Source organism: Candida metapsilosis, assembly GCF_017655625.1.
Source record: "Candida metapsilosis strain BP57 chromosome Unknown scaffold2, whole genome shotgun sequence".
Taxonomy (NCBI): Eukaryota; Fungi; Ascomycota; class Pichiomycetes; order Serinales; family Debaryomycetaceae; genus Lodderomyces; species Lodderomyces metapsilosis.
This window is the reverse complement of record NW_027138160.1, coordinates 1,483,796-1,503,400: the sequence shown is the minus strand read 5'-3', so window position 1 is coordinate 1,503,400 and position 19,605 is coordinate 1,483,796. Positions and strand designations below refer to the sequence as shown.

Below are 19,605 nucleotides of genomic sequence, written 5' to 3'. Positions count from 1 at the left end.
GAAACGCTGTTCAACTTCTTCTTTTCTAATGCCTGTGCGGCTGATAAAGCCAGATTGGGAAAAGAATTGTTTTTGTGTTTTTGATTCATAATTACGAAAATTATACTTTCCTTAAGAGGGGGGGGGTTGCTTATAGTGATAACAGACTGTTGTAGTTTCCTCAAAAAGGAGGAGTACGTAGAAAATGTGGTCATGCAAATATGATTCGTATAAATGTAATTCTTACTTTTTTTTCTTTAGGCAATAACAAGACTAACAGTAGTATTGGTCCATTGAAAAGAGGAGTAAATCAGTAAAGTAGTCATTCAAATCATCCCACTTGACAACCACCTCTTGACAACGGATGAGATAACAAAAAGTCTAGAAAACAGAATTAAGGTCTAGACTCGCAGGGACTAAAAAGTAACAGGTTGCAAGGGTCAAGGAGTTGCCAACAAGAGAGAAGAAAAGACGTGGGATGTTTTCCATCGTCGGGTCAGAGAAGCACTAGTACATTAAAAAGGCTGTGGAGTGAGCCGAGACTCTTTCACCTTGATGATTCTACACAATAGGTCGGAGATTACTATCTTTGGTATGTGTATATTGTTCAGAGTTACACGACTTCTCTTTAATATATACACGTGATCATTTGAAAGTTTTGCAACAATTTGTTCTCAAAAATCAAATAAATATCTTCCAATTTTGAAACGTAATTGGACCTATTTCTACCACTAATCTTTCAAATACATTATATTAATATTAAGTTTAACACGCAAATATGACTTCCAGTATTAACTATATCACACCTGAACAATTTAATCAAATCTTTAATTTGCAAGATATTGATTTATCACAAATCATCCCCAACTACAACCCAAATGCAGGTTTTATGTTTACACCACCAGTCAACTTACAAAATTCAAATGAGGATGAGCCTAAAATTGAATCAACTGAATCATCCACTGAAGAATCATCATCCACTGAAGAGTCCCCCATCATTACCACCGACTCATCAGTCACATCAGAATTCGAAGAAGATCAGTTAAAGTTAGAACTGATTACCCATGTCAAAGAAGATTATACTACCAACAACAATTCACCAGCCCACCAAGGAGTTTCCAACGTTGAGCAGAGTGTTCAAGCCTCTGATTTATCCATCAAGACAAATACTACCAACGAAGAAGAAATCACTGACACAACTACCGTCACAAAAATTTACTCAAGCAAGTTTGATCATCATGCGAATACTGTTGATAATGCAGTATTATGCCAAACTGGTTTAAAAGAGGACATTTGCGGTGTCCAGGAAATTAGACCAAAACGAGCCCTTGATGACAACCAATTTGAGTCGTTGTCTGATTTTGTGAATTTCTTACGAGAAGCTGAAGATGAAGTTGAACCAATGGTCACGTTGGATGAAGAGCCCGAGGTTGTACAACCATTGGCAGAAGAAGAGGTTACAGCTCCCGAGTTGAATGAAGACGTTTCTGCTGACCGACAATATACCAAGAAGTGGAGTGTTTTATCGTTTCCCATGTCCAGATAACGATAATTACGGAAACTTTGTTGATGAACAAAACCAACCTTTTATTGCCAAAGTGGATACTAGATTGGTCCCTGGCACTTATGTTCCTGCACACATACCCATCATCCGTCATCCAGGAGGACACTTTTCCTTACCACCTCAAGAGGTCTTATATTCCAGCACTGACCCATCACCCATCTCCGAAGAAGCATTGTTGAGACGTCGAGTAACTTTCAACAACTACACCCAAGAAAGGAAAGCTAAGGATGGAACAAATGAAGATAGGCGTGGTACAATAATGGGACCTTCTGATGAGTACTATGTTGAGAAAACCAGGAAAAGAAAATTCCAATGCACCAAATTGAAGAAGCTCTTGACAAAGTTGAAGTCAAAAAGAACACCAAAGTTAAAGTCAATCTTAAAACCTTCAAGAGAACCTCCAAGAATAGCTCCACCACCTAGTAACCCAAATGACGTTTTTTATCTTTGGTTGATGGCTAATGGAGAGCCAAGATTTGGCAGGCATTTTGAAAGACCTGGTTCTGTTGAATGAAGGATGAAAAAGGGTTGAAACCACTGAAAGCCTCTGTGTATTCGGAGTTGTGTGATGATGCTAGTCTGGCCAACTGGTATTCGGAGCCAATGATGAATTTCACAGTTGGATGGAAAGTGGTGAAGAAACGGAGTCTATTCTAAGGGGCGTGGTGTTGCAAAAGCTTGTCTTGTGATGATGTTATTGCAGATTTATATAGTGCTTTAATCGTATCTATCAATTATTTCTCTTCAATTGCTACCTATCGTTATGGGATAGCACGCATCTTGAGTAGATGTAGCAAAACTTTTCATCTCTTGGTGGGGCCCCATGGGCCGTAAGGAACTTGTGGTGACAGAAATTTGTTTATTTCGACGCGCATTTGAAAATCCTCAATTAGAAGCAAACTTGGGATGTATCCACGAGTGAGACTACCGTCTTCAATCAAACTATTCTGTATCATATTCATAGTCAGATTAGTGAATGCTATCTCAATACAGACCTTCTTTCAAGCGGACGAGTTTTACCAGTCATTGGAACCGGCTCACAATTTTATTTACGGGTATGGATACGTAACTTGGGAATGGCATGCTAAATTGCGATCATCGATACATCCTTTCATTTACTCATTGGGCTACAAGTTTGCAAGTGAGAATGAGTTGTTAATCTGGTTCGTCCCTAAATTGATAAATTGTCTAATAGCAACCGTCACTGAGTATCAACTATATCGATTTGTTCAAGTATATACACGAGATGTCCAGTTGGCACGTGTCACGTTAATATTGTCTTTGTTAAATCCGTTCAACTGGTATGTTTTGACAAGATCATTTTCAAACAACTTGGAGACTTGCTTAACAATAAGCGCGTTGCGGTTTTGGCCATGGACGGGAGAGATTGGGAATTACCATTGGTATGTTAGCTTGGGACTTGGCTTTTTAAGCTGTATCATTCGGCCAACTAATGCTTTGCTATGGATGCCCTTGGGTATTTGGTTTCTATCAAAGCACCGTTTGAGTTGGATATGGACCATCTATTCAATAATTGAAGTGTGTGCGTTGTTTTCATTATCTGTTGCACTTGATTACTTCTTTTACCAAGAGTTCACTATTCCAATCTACAATTTCCTTCATTTCAACGTTGTCAAGAACTTGTCTATATTCTATGGCGTTGCCCCCTGGCATTTCTACCTACTTCAAGCAGCACCATTGATGATGATGCTATATTTGCCATTCCTATTGTTTGGCCTACGCAAGGATATACTATTGTTCAGCAGTCTATTTTATTTGGTTGGATTCTCCTTAATTCAACACAAAGAGTTTCGGCTCATTATGCCATTACAGCCAATCATGCTACACTATGCAGCTCGTGGTTATCAAAGATTGAAAGTGGGCAAGCACTTTGTTTTGCTTGGTATAGTCTTAAACGTTCTCATTGCAATATTCTTTAGTAATGTTAACGAAAGAGGGGTAATTGATATCATGAACTTTGTGAAATCCCATCATGATGCATCTTTTGGTTTTCTAACCCCATGCCATTCAATTCCGTGGCAAAGTAGTTTGCATGACCCTGATTTACAAGCATGGTTTTTAACATGTGAACCACCACTTCACCTCCTGAGTCCTTCAATGCTGGAAATCAAATCATATAGGGACCAATCGGATGAGTTTTACGATAACCCGCAATCATTCATTAAACAGAATCTTGGGTCAACTTTGTATTATCCGGACTACATTATTGTGTTTTCACCCTTGAAGGAGTTGATTGAACAAGAATTGGGCAACTACTACATGTACAAGCGGTACTTTAATAGTTATTTTCACTGGGATAGTAGAAGAACTGGAGATTTGATAATTTTCAAGAAAGAATGGGACAGTGAGACTATAAAATAGGAATGTACATATTAAAATTTGATACATTCCACTTGTGATCAGTTAGTAAAAGCTACTCCTTAGCAATTGATGGGAAGCTAAATATAATAATATAGGCTTACTTGGATCGTAAATATACATTTACAAAGAGTAGTACATCCCTTCATTCTTTCATTCATGTTGACAGTCAGAACCGATTGACATTTTGTAGTTCATTGATTCCTGGTAATGATCGCGCTACAGAGAAAACCAAATCCTGGGAATGCAAAAAAACGAAACTTACCAGGAGGGCTGCTTGACTGTATATATAGATATTGTTACACGTTTATTTAAAAAGGGTATTTTCATCATTGCTATATTTATGAATAACTTTTGTTAAGCATGTACATAGTTTAAACCATTCAAAATGGCTGAAAATGTGCACTCAACTTCCTCCCCAATTAAGTGTATGACAGAGACAGAAAATTTGTAATCAACAGAAGCCGGCACATAACTATAATCCTTTTGCATCACACTATGTACTGTTAGCCATAAGGACGTGGTTGTACTCGACGTTTCATGTATACTTTTGTAGAACATTTGTATGAGTTTCAATTTCTTACAAAGCTTTACCGAAAATTGAAAAAAAAAAGCAAACCAAATTGTATATACACCGAACCATGCTACACCTACTCAACCGAAGAACTATTTGTTCTCCATTCTTCAAGCCACAACAGTTGAGATGTCTTACACAATATGCAAGAAATCCCCAGATTTACATTCATGAACAACCTACAAACCATTACAAATTCTCACTATCGAAAAACCCCAATGCTTTACCCATTGGAGATTCACAAGTTACCGACCCTAAACCAGAAAACTTCAACATCAACAAGAAATTCGTTGATGTATTTTACAAGACTTTCGAAGACAAGATCTATGACGACTTTACATTTATAATGGAAGCTGGAACTAATGCCAATTCATTTATGCCTGTTTATGATTTTAGAGATGTTCCCAAGTATTCAAGACAACCATATATTGGGAATGTATTTGGCTATTTACAAGTGGATGCAAATGCAAAGATTGTGCCTGGAAGCTGGCAAAGAAACGATTTATATGAATTGTGTAATGGTAAGGATGGGTTATGTCATTTCAGTGATTACATGTATGAAACCTTGCAACAAGAATGTGAAAATGCAAAGTAAACTACAAACACAAGTTGATTCAAATCCAATACATAGAAACAACTAGTTCAAATTTCTATTTTTCCATAATGTCTTTTAAGAATTTAACCACATCTATCAATTCCTCTTCACTGGCACTATGAGCCACTCCAGGATATGTGTTGAATTTTATACTCTTGAATCCCAATTTATGATAAAACTCACTAGTTCTTTTCCCAAAGTCGTACGCAATAATTGGATCTGCAGTACCATGTCCTTGGAAAATAGGTGTTTCAAAATTTACATCTTTAACAAGACGTTGCTCCAATTCTGCACCAACGGAACAAAATCCCGATAAAGCAACAACACCGCCAATTTTATAACCCAATAACAGAACTGTAGCCAATGAGATTGCTGCGCCTTGACTGAACCCACCAATGATAATCTTGTGAGGAGGGATATTGAATTTATCAATTTGTTCTTGGATTAAACTCTTTAACACGTCACAACTCTTGAAAAACCCATTGATATCTTGTTTGGCATTTGGGTTACCAAACTCATAAATATCAAACCATGCGGGCATTTGCATACCTCCATTAACAGTGATTGGTAATTGTGGTGCATTGGGAAACACATAATTGATTGATTGCGCATCGGGAATCAATTGAGTCTGGTTGATGAGTTGTGGCAACCACGACCAGCCTTGACCACTGTCACCCAAACCATGAAGAAAAATGATTGCCGCTTTAGCTGGAGTTTTTGTGGCGTTCTGTCTGATTGCTGATATGGTGGTACTCATTTCCGTTTCTTGAGTGTTTTCGGTATAAATGGATGCGGAATTATCGCAACTTTCTCTTTTAAAATCTGTGCTTGTTTCTCTATTTGAAGAAGTTGTTATATCGAAACTCACTAACTTAAAAGACTTAATTTGTAAGTATATGGATATAACTATGACAAGGTAGATCGTAAATTTAAAGAATGTGTTCATATATGAAATGTTTGCTTGTTGGGAGTGTAAAGTCGTGTTCTAGCGCTCATTGGCTAGATACAGTTTTAGAGCCGACGCTACCCATGCACGTTCTTTGATGGTTTTGAAGTGGGCATACAAGTAATAGTACGAAGCAGGGCAACGTACACCACCTGCTGGATAGTAAAGAGCCAAGAGTCAATTCGCTAAGGGTGTTGAAGGAACGTCTCTTTGTTCCGTTTAAACTTCGTAACGAGAGATAAAAGCCTTTCGTATAACACAAACACGCTACTTTCTTTGAATTAAGTCAGTGGTATCTTTATCACATGTAAATCTTTTAACTCAGGATCTACACGTGGGTAGTTTTGTATTCAGGATCTATAACAAAAGGTCATTATGTGTGATTGCTCGTCAATCATTTCCGTTCTACATAAAAAAGAAAAAAAAATCATATAAAATAGTCACTGGCAAAGAAAATGTTCACATAACGCCACCCCCTGAACTTTTGCTAGGCTCTGTTACTTTACACAAGGAAGGAGTTATCAATGGATCTACTTTCTTGGCCTGAGAGGGGGTTTGGGGATCAAATGGTTAATTTAAATACTTCGTGTTCTTTATAGTTTACCTCAAACGCGATCGTAATTAGGCTTCAAATAAAGAGGAGGCTGTCTCGTAAAGTTGTAAATAGTACGAATGAATGAATGAATGATAATAAGTTAAGTTTGAGGGGAATAAGAGAGAGAGAGATGTGCTCTGGTTTATTGTTTCTTTGTTTTTTTGCGTGTGATTTGTATGTTTCGTATATGTTACATAATTGATTATGTAAGTTTTTAGATACGGCTGTGGATTAACAAAAAAAAAGAAAAAATGATGTTTTTGTGATATAAACCTGAGTTTTAGTCTTTGAGTACCATGGAGTAGTCTACAATTGGTTTAATTTTTAAAAATAGACACAGTTGTGTACTTGTGGGTTTCAGTGACCGCACAGCCTTCTCATGACTGACCAATGAAATACATTTACGTACAGATGGAATAAACTGGTGTGGGCCCGTATATTTTTTCTTTTTTTTAAAAAGAAAAGAAAACCTTCTGTATATGGAGAAACATTTCGTTTACAGTTACGGCTCGTGTTTGTGTTAATGAGAGCTTTTACGTAATTGGTTATTATTGTATTGTATTGTGGATATTGATCAGCAATCAATAAAAAATAAAGATCAGCAGTTGGTAACCACAACATCAACAAACTTAGCACCACAGTAATGATTGGATATCAAGTTTACCTTTAGACCGAAATTCAAATTCATGACTAACTCCCTTTTCTTTTCTTTTCTTCTTCTTGAAATAACTCGCTTTGCATGATTCTATGTTTTCTTGTCTAAACCTAATCATTCCCACTGCGTGCAGTCTTCACCCCCCCCGTCCCCTTGGATGTTTCTGCCTAGTTTAAAACCATGGAGATTTCCACTAATTTTTCTAAAAAATTCACCAATTTAGTCTTATCCCTTATTTTGCTCAACTACTATTCAGTATACCACACACCGTTTCAGTCATGAACATCACGAAAGTAACTACTAGTATCATATTGCGCTTGGTTGAATTTTTATTTGCCGTAATTGTTTTGGGTCTTAGTGCTGGTGTGTTGGCTGGTTTCGACACCAACATTTCCCGTGTTTCATTCAACCTTGTCGTGGCAATCTTTAACATCATTTGGCTTGTTTATATTGCCTTTATTGCACCAAGAGTGTTGGCTGGTCAAACGCCAACCGTTGTTGTGTTAGCAGTGCAATGCATATTCTGGGTCTTTTATCTTGCTGCCTGGGCAGCTATTGCAGACGCATTCCCAAATGATTGTAATTGGTGGTTCTACCTGCGTGATTCAGAAGGTACTTGTCGTGCTTATCAAGCGATTTTACCATTCTCATTGTTGAATTGGTTCTGGTTTAGTATTGAATTGGGATTATTTTTTGGATATAGTTTGGTTCCTGAAATTAGAAGCTTTGGAGGAAACCATTTATTGCTGAATACAACCTATTACTGGGGAACTTTATTCAATGCTGAAACAACATCAAATAAAAGCTGTGCTGGCTTAAACTTCACTGATACTGCTGTTGCTGGTAAAGAGGGTGCTGTTGTTGCTCCACATCTTGACGATGAAGCGGTGGTTGGAAATGGGGTCAGTGATGAAAATGCATACACTACTCATGGAGAGGAAGAGTCCAAAGTTGTTACCGAAGGCTCAGACCATTCTCTTTCACAACAGCAACAACAACAACAACCAGGCTTGGAGAATAGCGCAAGAACTAATGGTACTATCCCACCTACACATCAAATCTGAAAACACGCTTCGTTTGAACTTGAGAAGATTTGTAGTTTAATACACACTTGATTTCGTTGTATATCTGTTCAACTCACTCTTTTGATACAGTGATTTTAAGTAGATAATTATACTCACTTTTCTCTGTTCAAAGCTATGCGAACGGGTAAATCATTTCTTCTTCGATCATTCCTTGAGCTGGATCTATCTTCAAGTTCTTAACTATAAGTACATTGAAAGTTATGACCCTTGCTAAAGAAGAGGTTTATTGCAATTTTTTTCTCATCAAAATGGATCAAAATACTATGGCTTTATCTCCTTCTTTAGCGATACAGTTTTTTAACACTCTTATTGATTGAATGAAGAGCAAGCAGGAGGTAATCACTTTTGGGTCTCTAACGAAGACTGTAAGAACATTGATATCTACAGTTTGACATACTGTATTTATGAATCTTTTGTTATCAAAAATCTTGTAAGAAACTTTCACGTGACTAATGAAGTTTTTTTTCGCATCATAATCAGCAGTTGTAAAGAATCGCTTCAATTATACACAAGAGATCATCTTACAGCCAGAGACTAAGTAACACAGTTATGAATTAAAAGCATAATCATAACGTATGGAAATCAACAACGTCAAAATGTTACCAGCATCCTTTCATTGTCAAAAAACCAATAATGCACAAACTTTAATTGAACGGACCAGAATCCAACCAAAGTTGTAGTAAACAGCAAAATCCACTTTTTTCTTCGTAAATATTCCCACGAACTTCATCAACACAGGTAAGCACTACCAGCCAAGGAGTTACTTGCCCCTTCATTCATCTTCAATTGGTCAAGGATTGATAGCCGAGATAAACAAACAACTCTGCGTAAGATTTTAGATACCGCACTCGATCTACTTTTAACTGATCAAGAATATCATTTCTTCCTTTGTTTGCCCAACTCTTGCTCAACGCCCAAATGAAACTGGGGTTTTCCCATTCTTTGCATTGTTCACAAAGAAACCTGAAGAGCTCGTTTTCTAAATTTTCTGCTCTTAGAATACAATCAATGTTGAAGATATCATATTCAAGTTGTTTGATCACCAACGGTGCAACTTCATCAAAATGTTCTAGCTTGTCTTTCAATGCTTCGTACTGCTCCTGATCAACATGATGTATCTCATCAGTTGTCACACCATCATCCTCAATCTTCTGTGATCGACTTTGTCTTTCTCGCTCTTCCATTGGAGAATGTAATTCCAATGTAAACAACTCTAACGCAACACCACTTAGTATCTTACCATACTTAGATCTTCGAGATGTATTTGATGTCATCCACCGACTCTTGCGTGTGACATCCTTAAGAGCATTCTGAAACTCCTCTTCTTTTTCGGGACATGACTTGTCCATCCATTTGTCTCCTTGGAACTTCTCGATGTACTTTTTGATTTTATCTCCCAAATCTTTATTTTCCTGCTGTATCTTACTTTTCTCCACAAGTAGCGTAGTCAATTCATCCTTAAGCTCTTTAACGTTTTCAAAAAATTTAGCTTCCTTTTGTAAAATTTGCCCCTGAATTTTAAGTTTTTGTTCAGAAATATCAACACCATCATCATCGTTTGTTTTGACTTTCTGAGGAACTTGTAACCTCTTGAGACTGCGTAATGAGTGCGAGTCATTTAGGTCACTTTTTCCTCCGCATGATGTGACGGGGTTAGTTTCTTTTTCATTGTTGATTATATCTGGGGTAATTTCTCCAATGCTTAATGGATTGTAGTTCAGATTAATATTTTGTAGGATTGACTCACGGGTATCAGCTCTTTCTTTAACCGAGCTTACTTTTGTGGCACCAATACGTTCAGTTGGTTCGTCTAATATGTTCTCCTTTAGACCACTCTCAGGATTGATATTCTCTTTCTGGATAATCACCTTCTCCTCATTTAGATGAGTGGGCATCTTCTCATCCAATTGATCATCTTTCTTATCTTGTTCAACAGCTTCTTCTTCGCCTAGAATTTTAGGCACTTCATTCGGAACTTGGGGTTCGTCGGCAACCAAAGTCCTATCAATGTTGACTTCCATTACATCCTCAGTCGGATCTGGTTCAAAGGTAGACTCGTCTTCATCATCGTCAAATGGATCAGGCAGTGGCGGTGGTATTGGCAAATCATCTCCTAGTTCGAGAGATGGCAAATCGTCACCTTCCTCGTAAGATGGCCAATCATCCTCTGCCTCGAAGGATAACAATTCCAAATTTGATAAAACCTCCATTTGTTCTAGAATTTGAATTGATCTTGCAGTTACTTCTTCATCTGCTCCATCTGCATCATCTGCATCATCTGCAACATCTGCAACATCTGCAACATCTGCAACATCTGCAACATCTGCAACATCTGCAACATCTCCTTCAGCTCTCTCAGCATCAGCATTTATATCCTGATTGTCATTAGCTTGAACAATGATATCCAAATTATCACCAATTGTTGGAAAATCAATCTCAGTTAAAAGCGCGGGCGTAGCCGCTTCTGAATCCACACATCCCTGTCTTTGATCTTCCAGATTTTTATCACCTTTGATAAAAGGAATATCTTTTGTCAACTGTTTAAAAATCTCCAACTTCTTTACTGCCTTTTGATTCAAATCAGGATTCCGGTCGACAACAATTTTAAATAGTTGTCCCAATTTTTGATAACACTCATATTGAGCGAATAATTGGCCGTAAACATTGTTAATGATTTGTTCCATACTGATTGAGGACGTTTTCTGGTTCTTTTCAAAAAATAAACACCATTTTTTACTTTGAATGTGTTTCTCCTGCTCGTCCACAAGCTTCTGGTGCTTTTGGGCAAGCTTCACCAATGAAGCAACCAAATCCTCCATTGTTTTGGATTTCAGTATACTCTTTTGCATCAGTTTATACACCTTCATAATCTTTCTCAACTTTGCAATACAAAAACACTTCTTCAATTTCCACTTAACCAAACTGGTCCTTTGGTTATTCCACACGTCAATAAACTTCATCAACTGCTCAATTTGCTCATCAAGGAAATTGTACAATTGTGCCAATGAATCACGAGCATCCTGCTCTTTCAGTCCGAAACGTAAAATCAATTTTGGTCCACAAACGTTTAAAACTTTCTCCTCTTGAGCAACGACCGATTCTCCTGGTAAAAGATCAGTCTTGGTTGCAGATTGCACAGTGGCAGCTTTTTTAAACCTCATAGCTGCCATAAACTTCTTGAATCTGCATTTTGCTTCTGTGGTAGAAGCATTACTTGAATTTGTTTCAGGAACTTCCCCACCACCTCTGTTACTTTCAACAACTTCCTGGGGGTTCTCTCCTGAGTGGCGTTTGATAATAATAGGCATGAATCGCTTTATAGTGAAACGCATTGTTGGTTGGTTAAGGAGAAAAGTGGATCAAACAGGTCCAATTTTTTTGGCTGCAAGAAATGTATTTGTTTGTGCAAATTGCAATATTTTTTGTTATTCCCATAGTTAAAAAATAAAAAAAAAAAAAATCATGAAAATAAGGTAAACAAACTTTTGAATATCCTCTTACTGAGACGACCAGCCCTTAATTAGTTGAAAAGTGTATGTTAGATTAAATGCCAATTGGAAACTTCTTCCTCAACTCTTCTTCTTTAATGATCTTCTTCCACTCATGTGTAGAAATCAAATATCTTTTGGCTGTTGCAAGCACAAACAATCACTGTATGTCCATGATTATATTTACACTATTGCTTGGTAGATTCACGGAAGCCTGTTGTGTCTGAGTGTAATCACAGACCATCTCGTGGGTTGACAAGGAAAATTTTCAACTCCTTCATTGCTACCAAGCCACCATAGCATGTCCCTCTTATCGCAGGAGGACTGATGATACAGTATCACACTCTTATAATCCCTGTCATCTTTCCCATTGCTCACCTCTGCTCGAGAATATGCACGAGCTCGCTTGCTTTCGACATGAGTGAAGAAATTTCACCTTTTGGAATAGCTCTTGACGTTGGAGGTATCTAGTGTGGCTTATTTATGTGTCTGTGCTTTCATCCATGCATCGTGTTACTCAGCACATGCGTTATTATCCCTTTAACTCCGCCATGATGATAAAAATTGACAAACATGATGCTTCATAATCTCCCAAACCAATTGTGACCACATTTCCTATATCCAGGAACTTCTCGGTGCTGCTTCAAAGATAGCATCCGATTATTCCCTTGTTTAATGGGTACGAATGTGTTCTTGCTGTATCTCCAAAATATCAATCGGTCATGTCACGGAGGGTGGGTGTGAAAATGGTTGTCAACACACTGGTATTTGTCTCGTCTCATTTATAGTAGTTCAAAGTTATCACTTTCTTCGACATACTACCGTTTTCGAATAAATTATGTGATTGAATTCATGTACGAAATTAAATGGTTGACATGGGGTGGAGGGTAGACAAAGTTGTAGCAATCTCATTGTTGGTCTGATTTTTATCTCACTTTAGCATTAGTCGTGATATTAGTGTCCTTACTTCAGCTCATCAATCTGTTGTTGTAGGGTACCTGTTTTAAGCCTAGCGTTGTTCCTGATTGACATCCCACACGGAGACGATACGCATTAAATCTGATTTCCTCAAAGAAAACTTCTTAACCCGTCAAGCACGATTCAATCGTGAAATATTGCATCTAATCCCTATTAAGCTGAGATAATTGCTTCGGCAATGTGTAGATCTGCTATAGGTCTGTTGTTCAAGTGTTGACAAAGGGCCCAACAATTGTGTGTGGATTTTTTTTCTTCTTGGTGATAAACAATCATTACGCTCTAGCTAATCCCGAGACGATCTAGAAAGGCTAAAATTCTTTTACTTTTCTCACTGTATATACAAATCCGTAAGATTTACTAACTCTATATCAGCCACTTGTTACCTCCCTTTGATCAACTTTATAGTGTTGAAGATGACAATTGATGAAATTGGTCCCAACAATGGCAAGAAAACCGCCAACTTGTGCTCACTAGGGAAGTATGCTTGTTGAACCATTTCCTTTTCAAAAAATGCTTTATTTGAAGCCAGCACAGCCTTGGCTGCAGCAGTAACTGATTTTGTCTTGATGGCTTCATCAACTTGTTCAAGACTGTAAATGACTTCTTGACGAGTTTCTTCCGGGACTGTGATATCCTTCAACGACTGTGATAACTTGACCAATGATTTCAAATTATCAATTGAATTTTGAAGATTCTTGTAAACCAATACACGTTGCAATGAGTCTAGCTTGATAGACAATGATTGAAAATCTCCTTGCGGTAATCCAAGTAATTGTAACAATTGATTAGCGAAAATGTTTATAATTGGAATCAATTCATCCACGGTCAAAGTTGCATCTGGCATTGATGGTAATCCTCTATTGTAAATTTTGAATCCACCCCATTGTGAAATTAAAAATGAATTGGAATCAGAATTGGCAATGGAGAGTGGTTGTTTAGGGATAAAAGTGACGAAATTGATTGTAGGCTCAATATCCAAATTAACAAGGTTCCATCCACCAAAATCAACAAATGTGGTCAAGTCATCCTGAGTAATGACTCCATCGGGATAAATACCTTTGAGATTGGAGTAGTATTGGATTTGGGTCGTGATTGAAAATGAAGTAATGTTTCGCAAGTATACAAGAACAGACTCAAATTCTGCAAGAGCTTGCTCTATTTGCCAATTGATTTTCTTGCCATCTTCAACAAGTAATGAAAACACCAAATTGTATTTGTCGCTGTAAGCGAATGAGATATCGGATGTTGATTGGCCACGTTTAAGGGAAACTAGTTTATCCAATTCGTTTTTGAAAACTTGTTCAAATAGAGCTTGCTGTATTGATGTGTTCAAATCATCTTGTGATCGTAGACTTATGTCAATTGTTCTTCCGTTGGTGTCAACCTTGGCTTCTTGGGCATCCTTGTGTACGTTAACAACATACTTTGCATTCACTTCATCAACAAGTTCAATAACCCAGTTGTTAACCAAATCCGGATATAGCTGTTCAAAGTTATGTTTGAGCTTATTTCCGTCAACTGGTACATTAACATGGATCGGTATTTTAAACTCCATTGTTGACAAATCATAGCTATTTATTTGATCAATTGGTAAATCGGCACGATAGATGGATGTGGTGTAAAGAAACAAAGGGTAACCAATACCTCCCATCAATGCAATAACAATTAAAGTTATCACTTTCCGAAGTGAACCAACATTAGGAGATTCTTTAGACTCCATCGTGTGTAGTGAGGTTAGTAATGGCCAATGTGTACGTGTCAGACTTTTTTCTTCAAATTGTTGTCGCGAATATTTTTTTTTTTTCAATTTCGCAATCACCACTTCAACTTCTTTTCTTTTCATCATCACCGCCATGTTTAAAAAACCACCTCAAGTAAAACCAGCAGCAAACATCAAATCATCCGATCGCAGGAAACTCCTATCTACAGTGTGCAAGACATACAACCTACCAATCGATGAGATTGCCAAGCAAGGATTGGACAATCTAGTGCCACCAATTAGCAAAAAGGCAACATTCACATCACCAATCGATAAAAAATTGACAGGGACCATATACTTTGATTCAGATGAGATTCCTACTTGGTTCCAAACGCGAGATTCACAATTGTATCCATCACTATTTACATGTTGGAAGTGTCCATATATTTTACCTCTCGTCAAGACTCATGAACCAGTGATTGGGGTATTGGGTAAAGGTGCCGATTTGATGTTACCCGGAACAATCCCTCCATTTGATGTAAGAGCAACCAAGAATGCAATTGTTGGTATTGTTTCAAAGGAGAAACCAAATGTGATTATGGCTGTTGGTGTGTGTCGATTAAACTTAACTCAGTTTGATTATGTTGTTGGAAGATCAGGTATGGCAGTTGAGATTATCCATCATTTTGACGACGAGTTGATGAAATTGAATAAGGAGATTGATGTGGTAGTACCAGATAATGTGGATCCAGAGATACCAAAAATTGTAAGTGATGAGGAAGAAGTAGCTAATGAAGAGGAGAAGGAAAGTGAACAGAAGGAAGAAAAGCCAGTTGCGGAGTCACAGGCAGCTGAACTGGGCACAACTGGAGAGACCAGGACTGACATTGACGACGTTTCTGAAGAATTGGCACAATTAACAACTGATGAAGTGGACAATTTTTTTATCCGATCACTACTTCAAACGATTAAATTGGAAAACTTTCAACTACCAATTAATTCATCATCGTTTATGTCTCTATACATTTACAAAAACTTGCCTATACTTGATCCAGCATATGCCAATATTAAGAAAACATCATGGAAAAAGACATCCAAGTTCCTCAAAGCCATGGCCAAGTTATCATACCTAGAAGTCAAGGGTAAAGATGAAGATTTATCAATAGTTAAATTAATGCCAAAAACGGACCCAACAATTGAAAATTTCGTACCTCACAAGATCAACAAGGTCAAGAAACCTACATCAGCAGGATCAGATGGAAATGGTGGCTCTTCCTCCTCCCCCTCCTCCTCCTCAGCGATGAAGATTACCAACTTGTATAAACCAACTAGCAAATCACGCATGTTTTTCAATAAACTCGACGCTGAGTTTGATCATTTATACACCTTACCTGAACTCCGCACCATGTTTAATGATTACATCAAACTGGCCAACTTGGTCAACCCCAAAAACCCTAAACAAATCATAGTTGATGAGATCATTGCCAAACCGACAAACAAGCCAATTGATGCACAAGTAGCTCGAGATGAAATATTCACTACTTTTCTAACAAACTTTACGCCGCATTACTCCATCAAGGATAACAACAACATCAACAACGTCAATGCACACGATCATATAGCTAAAGGCACACCACCAAAAATACGTATAGTCACCGAGATGAAAATTGGTCGCAAAGTCATTACACGTGTTGGCAATTATGACAAGTTTTTCATTAAACAAGGTGCATTTGCTGAAGAGTTGCGAAAGTTGTGTTCAGGTTCAACCACTATTGTTGATGATGAACAAGTGCAAGTTCAAGGACCTCATGGGAATACAATTATTAATTTGTTGAAGGAGAAAGGTGTTCCTTTGGGATGTATTGAATTTGAGGATAAAGTTAAGAAGAAGAAAAGAAAGTAGGTAGACATTATAACTGTTGGAAGATTAAGGATAGAGCGTTAAGTCCTGCTTTTCTATTAGTTCTGAAGGTATATCTGCTTGTAGCATTTCCTGTACGTTTATGGTTTACGCTGTTTGAGTTGTATATGTTGAGACTTCGTAAATAGATACATTTTAGGAAGACTTTGGCTATTTTTAGGTTTTGTGTAACTTTCGTTTGGTTTTAGACTTTTCAGCTAAGTTTAGTCTTTGACATATATACAAGAAAATATAAGAGTACAAGAAAGTTCTCTTACCACCATTGGCTTTAACCTAATGCCTGTTTTTGCTATGTTGTCTTGCTTAATTTTCGAAATAGGGTTTTAAATTATCTTTAATCCACATTTTATAAATGTATATCTGTGTACTATAAATATATCTGTATAAACTCTAGTTCAACATAGCTTCTGTTCACTTCAAAAACCCTTTATTTAAAATATCAACAATTTGTAAGTCACAATTTCTAATATAGTCATTATCATTGAATTTGAAATTTAGTGGATTGGTGCTTGCTGATGGTACTGTTGGTGGGATGGGTGAGGTTTGAGAATATTGAAAATTTGGAGACGCCGAGGTGGTGGTAGTAGTTGGAGGAGCATGGTTGTAGTAGTTGGGATATGCAGAGTTAGTGGCGTTTCTTGTAGAGGCAGGTTGTTGTGAGTATTGACTCTTTGAGGGGTGTGGAAACGAAGCGATTGTAGGATACGCTTGTGATGTAGCAGATGGTGCAGTTGCGGCAGGTTGTCCAGCTGCTGTTCCCAACGGACTGTACTTTTGTAAAGAATCTTGTAGATTGGTATATGTTGGGACTTGTTGACCAAGTGGTTGTGATGGCTGCTGCTGACCAAGTGGTTGTAGTGGTAGTGTAGGTAATTGTGGTGGTGGTGGTGGTGGTGGTGGTGGTTGCTGCTGATGCTGTTGTCTGTGGTTATGCCCTTGTTGTGAGGATAGATTGTTATATCCTATTGCTCCTGGAGCAAGTGGATGTTCACTCTTATTGTTTGCAACAGGTGTTGTTGAAACGCTAGATTCATCTTCGGCGTGAACTGAGAATGAATCATCTTTAGATTCTTTATTACTCATAGATAAAGGAGTGGATGGAGTTGTAATGTTGGGATTGGAATTGGTTGTTACTTTGGTATGAGTAGTTTTGTTTGTACTTGTTGCAGTGGTGGCGGCGTCATGTGATCCTCCTCCATCTCGTAAGACCTTAGGTATAGCATGTAGTGTATGAGACGGATATACGTCATTTGAAAGTGACAATTTCTTCAATTTGGGGTCATGCGATGGAATACATACGATATAGCCATCTTCATAATCATCCATCAATTGAATGCTTCCCGACTCCCCAGATGATAACTTGCGTTTTTTCAAAACGTTGCCATTATCTTCTCCTTCACCATTAATATCAGGGGAAGGTATAGAAGCAGGAGTCCCATTAGCATATAAACTCTGTTGCTGATGATTATGAGTTTTGGTAGCTGTATTTGTAGGATTATTCAACTGATAATACGAAATCAAATGAAATCGTTGTCCATCTTTAGTAGTTATACTAAAAGATTGCTTAATCAAACCATAATATTCTGGTTTCTTGGTAACTTTATTAATTTCTCTATATTGTAGAAAATTCCCAAATAATACTTTTGAAGCTGACCATAGTTTGCCATCAGTCCACCGTTTCATTCCACTCTTGGTTTCATTCCAAATGAAAATACAGTTTGGCTTGATAAACTTCAGTCGTTCAAATGTGGTTAATCTGCGATCAATTGTTGGCAAGATATCAAGTCGACATGCTTCGACTAGTAATAGTGCATCGTACAAGGTGTAAACTCTACCAAAGTAAGTAACTAGATTCAATGGAATGGATGAGTTTGTAGCTGGTGTAAATGTTGCTGTAAATAGTTTTGGCTGTTCCTGCTGTTGCTGTTGTTGTGATGAATCTTTTGATTTGGGTTGTTTTGTGGATCCTTGTTGTTGTAGTTGCTTTTGTGAAGATGAAGATGACTTTGTTGTTGAAGTATGATTAGCCATGGTAGATATATATATATTAAGGTACTGTTAGATTAAAGTTGATAGAAATATGAAAGAAAAAAGTGGGATCAAACTATTTTGAATTTCGAATTTGGATATTCTTCTTCTTCTTCTTCTTCTTATTATTATTATTATTATAATCTCTTTTAAAGAATAAGAAAAAAAAAAAAAATATATAAAAATAGATGAAATTGGATCAACTTTAAATAATGGGGACAATAAGAAATAAAAAAAAAAAAAGTAGAATGCTTTATCGTTTTTGAACTTTGAAGTGATCGTGATGGAGTGAAATGGATGAGGTTATGACTAGTGGTGATATTTTAGGAATAGCCTTTTTTTGAAATAAACAGTATGAAGTGGCTCTAGGTTTGTATTTCGAATAAATTAAATTAAAATATTAATAGATAAAATATGCATAAACAACTGTTGGTAGTAGTTTATTATTATTATTATTATTATTATTATAAACTGTAATGGTATTGTTATTGTTATGTTACTTTTAGACTGCTTTTTAGTTTCTTAATTTTTTGGGGTTTTCATAAAAAAAAATAATAATTGAATATTAAATTAGACGCTGAATATCATGGATATATATATATATATATAATAACATCTTTTAAATATTAAATTTCAAGTATACATACACAGTTATATATATGTAGTTGTTTATAATGGTATATGTTATTAAGTAAGTTCTATAGAAGAGTAGAGCTTTGTAGTGTATAGGGTTTTGTTTGCTATTTTTAGTTTTTGTTAGTCTTGTTGGGTTTTTAGTTTTAGGAATTAAAGTTAAAGTTAAAGTATTGTGTAACGTTACACTTTATTGTATTTTATTCATAGCTTAATTTTTCTTATAATTTCTTTTTGCTTCTTTCTGTATTATTGTTTTGTTTTTATTGTGTCTGTTTCTATTTGATTTTATTGTCTGTCTGTCTGTCTGTTGGAAGAGTTGTGTATTAAATATAGCAATGCAATGTGGAAGTTTTTCCGTTTTTAAGCAAGAGATAGATAATAGATAATCACTTAGGAACATAGTAGTGGTATTAGTATCTATATACAGATGTATCTAGTATATATCGTTGGTTAGCTACTTTTTTACAGCTTCCCCTAGTGATA

At 36.8% G+C, this 19,605-nt stretch overlaps 8 protein-coding genes across 8 annotated transcripts; 4 read left to right on the top strand and 4 right to left on the bottom strand. All coding sequences in view use genetic code 12, as the record gives it.

The window, feature by feature from the left end:
- Window positions 1–757: 757 nt before the first annotated feature.
- I9W82_002136 (GPI10) lies at window positions 758–3,925 on the top strand (the record flags this gene model as incomplete). The annotated part of the gene is made up of 3 exons (XM_067690959.1): window positions 758–1,496; window positions 1,579–2,043; window positions 2,508–3,925. The coding sequence occupies 3 exons, from the start codon at window positions 758–760 to the stop codon at window positions 3,923–3,925; spliced, it is 2,622 nt and encodes an 873-aa protein (XP_067549372.1).
- Window positions 3,926–4,563: 638 nt separating this feature from the next.
- On the top strand, window positions 4,564–5,091 carry I9W82_002135 (uncharacterized protein; the record flags this gene model as incomplete). The annotated part of the gene is made up of 1 exon (XM_067690958.1): window positions 4,564–5,091. One exon carries the CDS (start codon window positions 4,564–4,566, stop codon window positions 5,089–5,091), a length of 528 nt encoding a protein of 175 aa, XP_067549371.1.
- Window positions 5,092–5,146: 55 nt separating this feature from the next.
- On the bottom strand, window positions 5,147–6,037 carry I9W82_002134 (palmitoyl-(protein) hydrolase; the record flags this gene model as incomplete). Its single annotated transcript, XM_067690957.1, has 1 exon — window positions 5,147–6,037. The coding sequence occupies one exon, from the start codon at window positions 6,035–6,037 to the stop codon at window positions 5,147–5,149; it is 891 nt and encodes a 296-aa protein (XP_067549370.1).
- A 1,528-nt stretch (window positions 6,038–7,565) lies between these two features.
- Window positions 7,566–8,351, top strand: I9W82_002133 (MARVEL domain-containing protein; the record flags this gene model as incomplete). The annotated part of the gene is made up of 1 exon (XM_067690956.1): window positions 7,566–8,351. One exon carries the CDS (start codon window positions 7,566–7,568, stop codon window positions 8,349–8,351), a length of 786 nt encoding a protein of 261 aa, XP_067549369.1.
- An 803-nt stretch (window positions 8,352–9,154) lies between these two features.
- Window positions 9,155–11,704, bottom strand: I9W82_002132 (uncharacterized protein; the record flags this gene model as incomplete). The annotated part of the gene is made up of 1 exon (XM_067690955.1): window positions 9,155–11,704. The coding sequence occupies one exon, from the start codon at window positions 11,702–11,704 to the stop codon at window positions 9,155–9,157; it is 2,550 nt and encodes an 849-aa protein (XP_067549368.1).
- A 1,513-nt stretch (window positions 11,705–13,217) lies between these two features.
- On the bottom strand, window positions 13,218–14,558 carry I9W82_002131 (uncharacterized protein; the record flags this gene model as incomplete). The annotated part of the gene is made up of 1 exon (XM_067690954.1): window positions 13,218–14,558. The coding sequence occupies one exon, from the start codon at window positions 14,556–14,558 to the stop codon at window positions 13,218–13,220; it is 1,341 nt and encodes a 446-aa protein (XP_067549367.1).
- A 133-nt stretch (window positions 14,559–14,691) lies between these two features.
- I9W82_002130 (uncharacterized protein) lies at window positions 14,692–16,440 on the top strand (the record flags this gene model as incomplete). Its single annotated transcript, XM_067690953.1, has 1 exon — window positions 14,692–16,440. The coding sequence occupies one exon, from the start codon at window positions 14,692–14,694 to the stop codon at window positions 16,438–16,440; it is 1,749 nt and encodes a 582-aa protein (XP_067549366.1).
- A 429-nt stretch (window positions 16,441–16,869) lies between these two features.
- Window positions 16,870–18,489, bottom strand: PTH2 (Pth2p; the record flags this gene model as incomplete). Its single annotated transcript, XM_067690951.1, has 1 exon — window positions 16,870–18,489. The coding sequence occupies one exon, from the start codon at window positions 18,487–18,489 to the stop codon at window positions 16,870–16,872; it is 1,620 nt and encodes a 539-aa protein (XP_067549365.1).
- Window positions 18,490–19,605: the final 1,116 nt, after the last annotated feature.